Source organism: Zootermopsis nevadensis, unplaced genomic scaffold (genome assembly GCF_977971745.1).
Source record: "Zootermopsis nevadensis isolate Lab colony 2312 unplaced genomic scaffold, Znev_1.0 Znev_ptg000021l, whole genome shotgun sequence".
Classification (NCBI taxonomy): domain Eukaryota; kingdom Metazoa; phylum Arthropoda; class Insecta; order Blattodea; family Termopsidae; genus Zootermopsis; species Zootermopsis nevadensis.
The window spans coordinates 8,995,734-9,009,955 of NW_028259153.1; the positions used below are offsets into that span (position 1 = coordinate 8,995,734).

The 14,222-nt window shown below is 38.9% G+C and overlaps 1 protein-coding gene across 3 annotated transcripts in view; it reads right to left on the bottom strand.

Annotated features, from left to right (window-relative positions):
• The window catches only part of Lim3 (Lim3 homeobox protein), a 166,431-nt gene that overhangs the window by 8,204 nt on the left and 144,005 nt on the right, over positions 1-14,222 (bottom strand). For 2 of the 3 annotated variants that reach the window (XM_087352534.1, XM_087352536.1), the window contains 3 exons: positions 5,476-5,650; positions 3,804-4,006; positions 2,387-2,570 (listed from right to left, as the gene is read on the bottom strand). In XM_087352534.1, coding sequence (XP_087208660.1) covers positions 2,387-2,570; positions 3,804-4,006; positions 5,476-5,650 — 562 coding nt within the window. Of the gene's footprint in view, positions 1-2,386; positions 2,571-3,803; positions 4,007-5,475; positions 5,651-9,282; positions 9,621-14,222 lie in introns of those variants that run through there. The other variant, XM_087352537.1, reaches the window with a different exon arrangement.

A 14,222-nucleotide genomic window follows, 5' to 3' on the forward strand; every position in this document is an offset into this window, starting at 1 on the left:
CAGATTCATACTGGAATGAACAGAATTTCCACGTGTGTTCGTGATTCACTATATTCTGTACGCTCTTAACTGACTTGGAGAAAAATGTGTCATACCAAACACACTTACTACAGGTGTCGTCTGCATAACCGTACGATGTGAATTACAATTCTGCTGCTCTAATATGGAAGGTGAGGTTTCTTGCATTTTTTTTTAAAGATTTATAAACTAGTGTCGGCTGTTGGCTTCTGTAGGTTGCGAAACAAAGTAATCTCAGCAAACGAGTACATTTCAATTTCTGTTGTATTCACTATAACAATTTGCACCCTGGCAATAATTTTTGGATTGATAAACTCTTTAAGCGCGGTGGTAACTGTGTGTACCAGCTATTTTAAAATTCAATAACTTTACAATTTGCCCAAGTAACTGTATGAATTTCGTATGATTCTCAGAATAAATAGTAATTATTTAACAGCATAACAAACATTTTTTGTTGTTGGAGTCACTGTGTCTTATTTGTGATAGCAAACCAATTTTTTAAAAAAATATTATTTATATCACCTTCGTGCTTCAAAGGGTTGTTGATACATAATTTAAGCGATTCGTGCCCTCCCTAACCCTAAAGTATGTAAATTTAATTTAATGTTGCGTGTCTGGAAGCTGAATGTCTTGTCTTCTTGGCATGTCCAAAAAGGCCGAGAAGAGATACGTTAACTATTGGAAAATTCCCCAAGCCGTATGGATTTTTCCTTTCCATTTGTCTTCTAGATACTTTTATTTCTAAACCCGCCCCCACAACCTCTTCACCACTTGCGATTTCTTCCCCTTTTCTTTCCTGCTTTCAGAAGAGCTGGCGGCCTCGTTTCAATTTGTTGATCATCCTCCTTTTCAACTCACCCTCCCTGTACTAAAAAACCACCCTCATTTTTTCTGCAACTCTCTCTTTAGCGTTCTGGATTTTTTAAGTCCCAAGAGGGAATGACGTGTGGCGGGGAAAGGGTGAATGAATAGAACGAAAACGAGGAAAAGGAAACAGTAATGTTAGTCGTAGGGGGAATAGGGGATGAAAAGTGACGTATTGAAGAGTGGACCAATCAGGATTCGTGCCTAGACTTGATATGAGAGGCTGTCAAAAAGAAGCCATATTTATTCTCTCCGTCTTTCTTCCCACACTGCCACCTTGATCAATAGCAGGCTACAAGGAATGTCTTGAGGGTTTGGGGACTTCCCCGAGCAGCGTTGTGATGTTGGAACAAAGCCTTACAAGAACAAGACAAAAGTTCTATCTGTTCTTCCCCGTTGTGGTGTCTTGTTCTCGAGAAAAAAAAAACAGAGGAGCATTCTAAATGCGCAGAGCACAACATATTTAATGAGAGAGAGCCGAAAACAACTTCAATTAAAGAAGGCTAAGTAGAAATATCATCTTTCACCTTGAATTATTGTACGCACGCATTTAACAATTTTAATAAGCGATGTTATCTGAATGCGCTGTTACAGTGAGAGATACTGCTCATTTCAATAATTTTAATCACATTAATTGTTCTATCACCTAAACACACGCATTTCGGCCATCACCAGAGCTATGGTCCCAAGTGTCGCGTTTGGTTAAGACACCTGACACACCGATAAACCTTGTCGTTTTTTTGCTTCAAGACTGGATCTTTGTTAACTTGTACCGATCTGATCAGCAAATTTTCTGAAGATATGGCACTGTGATCCCTACGTAACGAAACTGAAGTAAAGGTAAAAAAAAAATGATTACTGTGTTTAATTAAGCACAACACCATGAGGCAGTAAGGAGAAGATTAGGTATAACGCATTTTTAACCTCAGTACAACATGGATGAAAGTCCACAGCTTCACGCCCCAGCCGCTTTGACCCAGAGGAAAGATCCTGTGGTAGCCATAGGATAGGGCGCTGGGTGAACCTTAGAGCGTATATGGACGTGGTGGCAAAGAGGAAGATTTCTGAGCTGCCGGGAATCGAACGGCGTTCACCTAACCCACAGCCTAGTCACTGTACCGACATCTATCCAGTTTCTATACAATTCGCATGTGACTAAATGTGGAAGCTTAATATTCTGCAAGGGAACTTAGAAATTCGTCCCTAGCGTCGTATCTTAGTGACAAACTTTTCTAAATTCTTAATATTATTTGTCGTTTATTTAAGGACGTTATAAATATCTAACATTATATAGCGTCATATAATATAATTAATAGTGAATAATTAATTAAGAAAGATATGGAAAGAAGCTGTCCTGATCTGGCCAAAGACCCTATACCGGCATTTCATGAAGAGACTGAAGAAAACCACGAAGAATCTGAGTCAGAATAGCCAGTCTTCGGGCCGGGAGAATTGAATACGGGATCTCCCGATTACGAAGCAGGAGTGCTACGGCGGTACTGACCTGTTCTGGAACCACACTTGTACAACCCTCATGTCCAGCCCCGTGTCCTGACTGAGCTGTTCTCGCACATGTCTTGCGGGCTTCGGGCTGTTGTTATAGGCCAGTTTCAACGTCTCCAGCTGCTTGGCTGTGATGGTTGTGCGTGGTCTTTTGTTGGGCTGATCCCCATCCAGACAACCCCCGTCTGCGCATAACAACAATGTTTGTAGTTAGACATAAATAGCTACTGTAAGATACACACGAAATAGCGTTACTCTCTGTCTAGGGAAAAAGTCGTTATTCACACAACTAAAGCGTAGGACGTAGGACGAACATGCAACGAACAACTTTTGAGAAAAACCTTTCTAAATTTTGTAAAGACACAAATATTTCCCCCAAAGTTTAAGTATTAATATAAAAGATTGGGTCATCATGACTGAAGTAACAAGGACCTCTAAGGGGTCAGTAAACTTCTACTAGGCTACACGGCGCAACAACCCAGAAGACAGCCATCTTCGGACTCACCGCCGTTAAAACCTGAAATTTGACATGTATTTTCATGTCTCCAATTGTCGCTTTTCGCCGTCGAGTTCACTTCTCATATTAGCTAAACTTTCATAGGTCATTCTGTCCCAATTCATTCTACAGTAATTAATAATGTAAGAGGGGGAACTCAACTTTTGATGTACGCTTCAGTTTCCGAGACTGCACCACATAGCAACGACTTAACTCGGCTCGTTACGGTTTGGTTCATACAAAAGGACGGCAGAGAAGAAATTCATCAAACAAAAACACTCAGTGCGTTGATGCTCCCTCCATTGTTACAAAATCCCAAAATTATATTCGGCCACTTTTCAAAAACAAGTTAAAAATTACCGCTGATGTAACCTGTTAGGTAGGCTTGTTCATCTAAACAGTTGTTCATTCGATTTCTATAAAGTATTATCGCATGGTAAGAAGGTACATATGAGGTAACAAAAGTTAGAGAAATGTTGTTCCCCCACCCAACATTATATTCCTCAGTTCTTAAAATTTAAAACAAAGTCCTGTTATTTTATGAAGGCGGTAGGTTTGACTGCGCAGGTAAGTGTGCGGGGAGTTTAACGCAGTAAGACTGGCGAACATGAAAATATTAATTTTAGTATGTTGCCCATATTAATTTAATAACGAATGAATTTGAGGGGTCAATCAAAGAAAGTAATCACCAATCAAAAATGTACTTTTTCAACAGCAACATTTCTGAATGATACTACATTAATATATATTATAATTTGACAGTAGGTCAAATGTTTCTCAGCTGATCCATACATCTACGCTGCCTTACGTCTCCCGCTACCAACACAGCCATTGCCTGTACCTGTCAGAGGCCACCATAAATTAACAGGACGGGGGACTCCCATCTTCTACGTACATCAAACGAAGCTTAAGGCAGGCCTACCTTTAGTCTTGGCTGCCTCGTAGTCGGGCTTGCAGACCAGTTTCCGGTCCTCCATAAGATAGAACTCGTCACCCGTGTTGAGTTGCCGGCTGCACATGACGCAGGCAAAACACTGCAGGTGGTATACATTGTCCTGGGCTCTCCGGACCACCTGAGTGGGGGGAATCCCCTGCTCGCAGCCCGCACACTTCGTCCCGTACCGCCTGAAGCACCCACAGCACCACGCACCGCTCATTATTGCAATTCACCATCCCACACACTGAGATTCGCGGATCTCAAGTCAGATGAGACGTCCTGCAATTCTTGAGCGTTTGAGACTTTGAACGCACATCAGGCAGGCGTTTAAATGCAGAACTGAGGGAACATATAAATATGAGAAAACAATTTGGCGTGTGGATAACGTAACAATTCTAAGAAATAGCGATATTTCTCGTCATTGACAATACATTTGACCCCATGAAGTGAACCACTTGATTCATTATTTATATTTGTCAGGAAAACGAAGTCTTAAAACACGTTTCACACTATGGACTCAACTGCACGACTTAATTGCGATCCAGAACTCAAACCTGAGATAAATTTTTTGAACATGGCGTCGCCAAAACTTCCTCCTCGACCGTTAGGAGCCGATCGGAACTGTCGCCCTCACGCCAAGAAGTTTGCTCATGTTTAAACATGGTATTTATGTAAGAATGTTCCCTGGACATTGTGCGTTGTGTGGAGATGCCAGACAGAGAAACATGAACGAATTTTATGAGATCTGAGGTTTTCACGACGGCAAAAGTTTAGATTAGGGATCATCAAACTTTCCCAGACCTAAGACCGAACTGATTCTTTCTTTTGGACTCGCGGACTGCAAGGTTATTAAAATGGGGAATAGATTTATACTGTGTGGCAATTTATAAAAATGACTACGTGCTGTTCACAGATTGAGAGATGGAGAGGCAGTTTTACTCAACCGCCCGCCAGTACTACTCATGCCGAAACAACTGTGAGTCAACGTTGGGATGACAAATCAGCGTCTGTGCTGTACGACTCAAGCAAAAGCTGTTACACTGAAATGGTAGTAGAATTCGCAAGGCCACCTCTCCCCCCACTACAATTATGGCGTTTTAGTCAAATTTTTCAGCAATATAGCTTTTCGAGAAATATTACAGCAGGCCTCTTATATGCAAGAAATTCGTCTCCAGAACTTATTATTACTGAGATTAAAATAACTGATTTAAATTTTATAGATGTAATACATAAATAATTACAGCCTAACTGAACCCAAATTAATTATTAAAATTATTAATATTATGGTAAAGACTATTCTATGAAAAGTTAACAATTTCAAAGCCGAGCCAGACATTAACTATAAGTACATTTAAGATACTCGTAAGTCCATTACCCTTTTTAAAGAGACCTTCCACTACACCTAAATCTGAGCCATTAAAATCCAATCCCCACTTTTAAACGCTTTTTATTTATTTATGACACATTTTCTTTCTGTAGAAATTAAAACATTGACATTACAGTCACGTGTCTGACTTCGTAAAACAGCCTGTAAGAAAACGTGAAAGATAGAAACGCCAAAAATCCCGACTTTAAAGTACGCCGAGTCCACATTACAACATGGAAGGCGTCTGAGATGCCATCGACCTCCGACAACTAATCTATAGTGAGTACTCACTTGAAGAAGTCCTCCTTGCAGAAAACCTGACCATTGCGGGCGAAACACTTGTCGCTGAGCTGTCCGCTACACTCACTGCACTTTAGGCACTTAGCGTGCCACGTTCGGTCTAGCACCTTCAGGATAAAGCGGTCCAGAATCAATTCCTGGCAACCACCGCACTTGGGGATGCTGGCTGTAAGGAGACAAGAAACAGCTAAACTGTGATCAAGCAATACAGAATTAGCTCCTGAATAATCTAGACACTTGGGGAGGCAGGCTGTAATTAAAAAAAGCACACACCACTTTTTACATAACTGTGTTAAACTTAGGGGAATTTGTTTTGTGTTTTAGGGCGACAAAATAAATTCATTTTTTAAAGATCTCTAAATAAATAAACACATAGATTTCGAATTTTTGTTTGTACATATGTGGGAAAATATCGATTACAAAAATACATTATAAAAAATAAGTTCCTGATTTTATGAACTTGAAAAAGAATGTCATCGTAGAAAAAATCTGTATGTCTGTAAAATTTTGTAGCCATTGCATGAATAGTTTCTGCGATTTATTTCATAAAAGTCAAGTGCAGGGCGTGTATAGAAGATGGCTGTCTTCTGGACCTCTGAAACGTCGGTAAAGTTCCACCAGACTACAAGGTGTTACAGCCCAGAAGAAAGGCATCTTCATATTCATCGCCGTGAGAACCTCAAATCGTACAAAGAGTAAATAGTTGTGTAGGAAGAATCATATGTTAACCATAAATACACTCTGTTGGTAAAATGCAGGATTACTGGATATTTCAGCAGGTGGTACATACAGCTACCACCGTGCCAAAGATTAAGAGACAGCGAAGAATTTAATGGCTTAGAAAAGCAAAGTTTTGTCTGCAAAACTTACAATACAGTCATTTAAAAATCTATATTATACTTAAAACCTCCATACACAAAGGGTAGCTGAGTATGTACTGAAAGAGCATCCGCGGATAGCCGAACAGTGGTGGTCCTACAGCTTGAGGGCTTTTAAATCCAGCGTGTTACCAAATATTACACACGACCTCGAACTTAAACAAATTCACTGGGATAAAATAAAAACGTAAAATAGAACTGACTTGGAATTTGCAATGTTAAGTATACGTCAAATTTACTGAAAACAGGTATAAGAAGAATCACAGAAGCTATATTTGACGCTACTAAGGAAGTCGTTCTGGGGGTAAAAGCAGAAAGAACGTATCCAGGCTGCGGGAAAGATTCTGATATAAATTCTACAAAAATACACTGAAAACGTGGCAAAGTTAAAATATTTTGGAACAAAAAGGAAAATAAGAAAATGAATTTATGAAGAAATTAAGAGCGGTTACATACCGGAAACGCTACCAAGCACCTTCCTTTTGCCGGTTATCAAAAAACGAATAGATTATTATACAGGTTTTTTTTTTCCGAAAGACAGAGCACCAATTTATTTCGTAAATTTCATTCTTCGTAAAACATTACTAGAATCATCAAATCAAGAAGCATGAGATTGGCAGGACATGCAGTACGTATGGGGCAGATGAAAAATAAGTGAGTCTGGCAGTAAGAGATCACTCGAGAAAGATCTAGGAATGGACAGCAAGATAATAAAACGGATATAAGGGAAACAGCGTTGAGGCGTGAACTGGATTCAAGTGGCTTGGGATAGATCCAGTGGCAGGGCCTTTTGAACACGGTATTGAACCCTCGGTTGGGATCAAATCCACGGAATTTCTTAACTAGCTCTCAGACTATAGTTTCTCAAGAAGGACTCCCTCTAGAGTTAATTAATTATTATATACTGCATTCAACTGCTAACTTCAACTGAGACTTTGGGCCGCTTTGCTTGTGTGTGATCTGGACAACTGGAGTTCAATTTGTTTTTGCCATTAGCCTTGAAGCGAATGCAACCGCCTAACCAAATCGTACTGTTTACCAATTTCCAGGGAGTAAAGAGTCCTAATCGCAAAGCTGACTGCTGCACATCAAGTCAAATACGTCAAAATGTGGTATGGGAAAGTAGGTTGTGGGCACCGCGCATTCTACAGTTGGAAGGGAATGGTCAACTTTACGCTCTGGCCGCTTTATCCCAGACATAGAGCAAGCGCATAGCGATTTCTAAAAGTTTCTAGATTGATTAAAGATAAGTGTAATAGGCCACGACCACTTCTGCATACCCAACGACACTTCGTATCCCAATTATCGATATCAGACACTTTTGTTTCAAGTTACTTCGTGTATTTATCACGTAACCTGTCTACCTATATAATTTATTGCTTACATACTGTGAATTTTCTCCAGTAAAAAAAAAGAACGTCATGAAATATCTGTCTATATAATAAGTAAACGTTGGTTAATGATAATTTGGTGTTAAGGGATTTTGGGTCTTGTGGAATGATAAATGCTTAAGGTGTACAAAGAATACATGAAGCCAATGAACAAAATCCCCTCTCCCCCCTTAGTTTTACATAATTATTCATACAGACTATTAGTCTATTTTTATGTCTATAAAATAAAAATTAACATTGCCAATACCACATCATTTTCAGCAAGATAAAGGTGGATGAACGAAAGGGAAATGAAGTTAAACTTCGATGGCATCATAATCTTGACACAAAATGATTCAGTAATTATCTTCACACTCCAGCCACTTCACTCCAGAAATAAACATTTTCAGCATATAAAGGAACGTAATTTTGTTTAGTTTTGATAAATGGGCCCAATTAATTTTGACACAGAGACTGAATTGCTCGTCCTATGTCTCCATTAGCTCTTATCCATCCGTGATGGGAAGTCGAGCGTATTTTTACAAATTTATAACCATTAATGAGATTAATATTTTATAGTCGAAAATGAACATTTATATTAACGCTCTTCCTTAAACTTTTCGACCTATTTATCATAAAATATTGAGGCAAAGGAAATAAATAGGCGTATAAAGAATAAGAGAGTTTCTTGTGGACTAAACACCTTACCTGTGTTGTCGTTAACATATTGAACCTAATTACATGCAGCAAAGAACATACTGAGAAGCTAATAGTCGCCCAACTAATCAAGAAATCTGAATGTTTGTGACGATTGATATCGTCTAGAAAGTTTGTTGTTTTAATAAAGAAGTTCCCCGCCATTTACAGAGACAAATGAATCCAATTTACGCTGTCACAATTTTAATTCGTGTTAATATTCTCCTCCCAGCTGCGTCTAAATTTTCCAAACGATCCTTTCCCGCCCTTCAGGAGTTTTCACCGAAACTTTGCATACAATTCTCACTTCTACCATGTGTGCTACATGTCCCGCCCATGACCACCCTAGTAACAAGCCAAGGATACATATGGTGAATATTCCCATAATCGGTTTTCTCCAGCTTTTTCAAATTCCGGAAACTTACAAGACTTAGCCTCTGAAAAATAATATGTTTTATTAATAAGATAGAAAAACAACTCAAAACAGGTCTGATCTCTGGTTTCTACAGCTGGGGGTAGGATTTATATAACAATTACTACATCTGCCATAATTAAAAACGTATGCTACTTTTTATATTTAGCGATCAGAAATGCATACAAAACTTTGTCTGGAAAAGCTGAAGGAAAGAGGCCACTTGGAAGACCTAACAGCTGACGGGAGTACAAGTTAAAAGTGAGGAAAGTTACGAAAGATGGGTCGTGAGGTACACAAAAAGTTCCATAGCCTATTTGTAGTCAATATCATAGCAGTCACCATTAAATCACGGTCCGGTATGTTATACGCAGCGATATGGACCCCATAACCAAATGCCAAATGTTGACGTCAAGCGATACAAACAAACAGTAAGACTCACTGAGGAAGGCGGCTGGGCAGTGCCTTGGGATTCGAATCTCGGGCTCCAAGTCAGGTCCAAATAGTCCGTGAGACTCCGGGCTGGACTGAGGCGGTGTCAGAGGTATGTCGCTTCTGTATACGATCATGGCAAGACCAACACAAGAGCACCCATCCAGTACCGAACCTAGCCCCCTCTTCACAACACAGCATGAGTCACAATCCTCACAATGAAGACACTTGCCATAATTCTGACTGCAATATTTTCAAAGCGACATTCGTACGTCTCACAAAAAGAAGTTGGCTTCAAAATACGACTCACACAGTAGCCAAGACTTCACACATGGACCAGACCCTCCGTGTGGTGTGACACGAAAATTTTACTCTCTCCTTTTACATCCCCTCCAAATTCAAACTGCCCCTTCTCTTTACCCATTCACTCCTCCCTTAATCCCCTTCATACCAACCACCCATCCAACCCTCGAACCTCATCCAAAATTTTTTATCACAATCCACAAGTCTTATAAGGTTCAGAGTCTCATAGTATCAGCTTGGGTTGTGGACCGTAACGAATGGGGAACAATACGACGTCTATGATTGGTCGGGATCGTGGCGCGGCTCCTCCCTCGTTAGAAAAGGAACGGGACACCGCCCAACCCCTACAATATGTCCCCAGTATGCAACCCGCCTCGCCATGATGTCAATGTGGTTGCATACACGATAATGCCTAGCCAAGTAAGAGACTGCTTCCCACACCATTCAGAGCAATAAGAAAATGTTTGTGTGTTGTCACTTCTCAAGTAAATGTGTTACATATGTAACAAAATTAATTCAAGCATGAAAGTTGTGTGACGTCCATAAGTCCTTATATACGCTCGCAGAATATAGGAACGTTTATTTCATAGACTTAACCGTACGGATGTCCAACTAATTACACTTCTGACAGGCTATTTTATACTTTCACATACGAAGACATATTTAAAACATCTTTATTATATCATGAAGAATCTATTTGGATTGATATTGTGAACAAGGATGGCTGTCTTCTAGGATATTGCGCCGTGTGGTCTAGTAGTTTACCAATATTTCAGAGGTGCTTTCTGCCTCCATCATCAGGGCGTGTCAGCCTGATGATGGAGGGTTGGATGGAGAGATAGCAAGCACCTCTGAAACGTCGGCAAACTTCTATCACACAACACTGCGCAACAACCCAGAAGACAGCCATCTTCATAGTCGGTGCCGCGATAAACTGAAATCTTACTTAATATTGTGAATACTAATAGCGTTGGAATGCAACTATTTGTTTCTTAAATAACGCCACATGACTAAACATCTAGTCACTAATACTTAATTGGGATGTGGAGGCAAGGCTCCACTCATTCTCATAAATTCACTTGAGAGATAAGAGAGTGATGAGTTTTAGCCCAATTAGCTGGTTCCATAATTTTCCTAGGCATAGTGTTGTAGGTAAATATGAAGGAAATTTTACCATAATTTATAGTTATAGGCCCATAGGAATACAATTAAGTAAATTCCATAATTAATACGATCAGATCAAGTGGTATAAAATGGAAAGGGGAAATGTAACGTCTTACCTTAAAGTAAAATAGGCCGAGGTTATTACGAATATTTTCCAGCGAACCGTTTCAAAATACAATTTGGAAACTGATGGCAAATCAGACAGAATGCTGTTCTTTTCTTGTGTGCCTAAATAATTTAATACTTTTCACAGGAAATGGGAGGCCACAAATAGTGTGCAAAGGCTTAAAGAAGTAGCCATCAGCTCAAGTTCCTCCATGTCTCAACAGACTGTCTGTTGCTTAACGGATTTGAATTATCTTATTCAAAATCTATATAAGATATATCAATTTTTCCAGTGAGTTCTGTAGTCAACGCAACCATGAACCTAACTTAACGAGTACGGAATCGGCCCGACACTTCCGACAAATTCCACGCTCTAAAAAAAGGGAGATAACCTCTACATGTGCTGTCTGCCATAGTTGTATAGCCTGTTAAAAATACCTATAAGTTCACATCTAAATTATATAATTTACAGGCCAATATGAAAGTATTTTCACCCACGTAGCCCGTAGAAACGTCTATATACCTTTGCGGGACAACAGAACACAGAAAAACGCGGTCACACATCAATGCCTCGAGCGAGATTCGATCTCACGATCTTAATGCCTGCCACACGCTTTAAACCGCATCGACTCTGACTTCTATTTACGTAACTTGGTTAAGAAAAACAAGAAGCATGTCTATACTATAGGCGTCAGATTTATCAGAAAACATTAAATTGGAAAGACACAGTTTCTGTTGCAACTAGTCTCCGCGTCATGAACGCGTACAGGGGAATTGAAAGTAAACATCCACTTATTCTATACTTTGGCACTAGGTTATTGGTTTTATGATGAAATATAAGTGCAGGAACCTGCCAAGGCATGCATACAAATGTAGCGAAGGCTTATTTATTTATATGTTATTCAATGACCCTGTCAATAGACCACATTAAATGCCTATAGTCTAATGGTGTGCCACGGTGGTCTAGCGGTTAGAAGGCTGGCCTTGTAATCCTGGGGTCTCGGGTTCGATTCCCGGCGGTGCCCGAATTTATAACTTGTGTTGGGCAAGGCCGTGGTCTACGCAACACGGAGTTTTCCTCCGGGGGCTTCCCCGTTTTCTCCGTGGCATCCCAACAATTACTCCATTCACACACAGAAGAAGGCAATGGAAAACCACTTCTGGATCATCTGCCAAGAACGTATATGAACAGGTCCCAATCCGAGAAAAGGATGGAAGGATCCTGTTCATATGGACCTGTCGGCAGACAGAACACTACAAATAAGTCTAATGCTCTTATTATGTGTACAGTTTTACAATCTACACAGTCTGACTACATTATCAAACGGCTAACTTATAAACTCATAAGTTTCGCATCGTCGCCATGTTTGTTAATTCTTATCGTATAACACATGTGTCATTGAACTATACAACATCTACAAGCATGTTTATCCTGCATCTGCATGCAAATTATTAAAATGGGCACTGCCAGCAGGTAAAATTATCGGTATCATTTCTAAATGTAAATACAGATTTCGCTCTGCAGCCATGTTGTCGTTTCATATTGTACAAAAAATTACTTTAACAAAAAGTGTTTCATGTATCGAACCATTAATTAAAAATAATATTTTATGACCTTACAAGAAATGGTAACTTACAAATGTAGTGTCCATGTCAGAAGTTCGCACGACCACTATTTTGGTCTGACTAATGGCAAGATAGTGTAAGTGACAAAGATTTGGATGTCCTCTACAATTACGACGTTAATGCCAAGTCTGATAAATATCCGTTAATCGATTGACATTTGACAGGTGAACATATTAATACCATAAAATGACAACACATTAGGCTTATATAAAATTATTAACATCTGAGTAATTACGTAAGTCATAGTACAACGTTATCAATGGTTAAATGTTGTCTTGTAGGAGATTTCAGAGTTATCTGGAACTCACTGTACCTAAAAAATATCTTCTCGTGCCAATGTTAAGGCAAAGGTCTAAAAGTACGGAAAGAAGAGATTAAGGAATGCTTCACAAATGCAGCCATATTTTCGCCCTGTTCTTTCATAAGCATACACAATCTTATTAGCTCCTCGTCGTGGGCAAATAATGGATGAGATTGAGAGAACCAGGAGCTAATTCCACGGGAAAATACTGTGAATTATTCATGGCCCCTAGCGAGTTGCCACTCCATATATAAAATACAGCTGCAGAAGCTAGCAGAAGGCTGTGAGGGGTTTAAGCCACGCGAGATACAAAAAACCACAAAAAAAACTCACGCATCACAATTTTATAAGAGTGGCTTACGTTATGTCATAACCTGTTGTAAATGGAACTCATCCTTCAAGACAGTACTGAGAGGTTATATGTTTATCAATAGGTCACTATTTAAGAGGGCTTTAACCGAGAATTATTTATATTATTAATCCAGTTTCTTAGAATCAAAAGTAACTGTATTTTCCGATTTATTATTGAACTTTTATGGATTCATCTCGCATTGATTTTGAAGCTAAAAAATAGGAATAAATTTGAGGATAATATTAAAATGCATTTCTGACTGAGAATGAAAACCAGTGGCTGGTTGGTGTAAAGAAAATAATGATTATCAGGTTCTATAAGAGGCGAGAAATTTCTTGACCGGCTAAGTGATTATTAGGTATTAAAAAACTAAGCTCCATAAAATTCATTAAATAGCACAAAACAACTTTGCCCTTTTCTGCATTCTTTGAAAGCCGAATCGTAATATTATAAATTAGAACTAACTTAAAGAAACATTGAACTTCTTACGAGGGAAAAAAATAATCAGGATTTGGAAGCTACTAGGATTTAATAAAATTTCAAATTACCGTCCAATTTACAAAAAACTGGCATAATATTTACCTGAGAATTTTCTTTAGACCATAAATACTTTTCGATATCTTGCTGTGGAAATATTTGGATGTGACATTGGCCTGTAGCTTACATACATGCATCATTTATAATCATATTGCTTGTAATAATACCGATAAGTCATGTCTTGTGCAAAACTTCAAAGAACTTTGTGGTATGAAAGATTGCACTGAACAAAACTATGACGGACGTTCTTGCTTAGAACACACTACTTCTATTCTTCAAGTAAGTTTTAAAATAAACTAAAATACAGCTACATATAAATAAAACAATTACAATGTTAGAGAATTGATTAGTAACCAGTCTGCCTTGACCATCTGGCAGCAATGCAACCTCTCAAAATTTATATAACTTTAAGGTTGACATTATTAGCACTTGTATGGTAGTATGTATTAATTAAATATACTACAGTTCACTCTGTTTTTGTAATAACAATTTTAATATTATCCTCCGATCTGTGAAATAATAAAACTAGTTCCTACCGCTCCGTTAAAAAAATATTTAAATG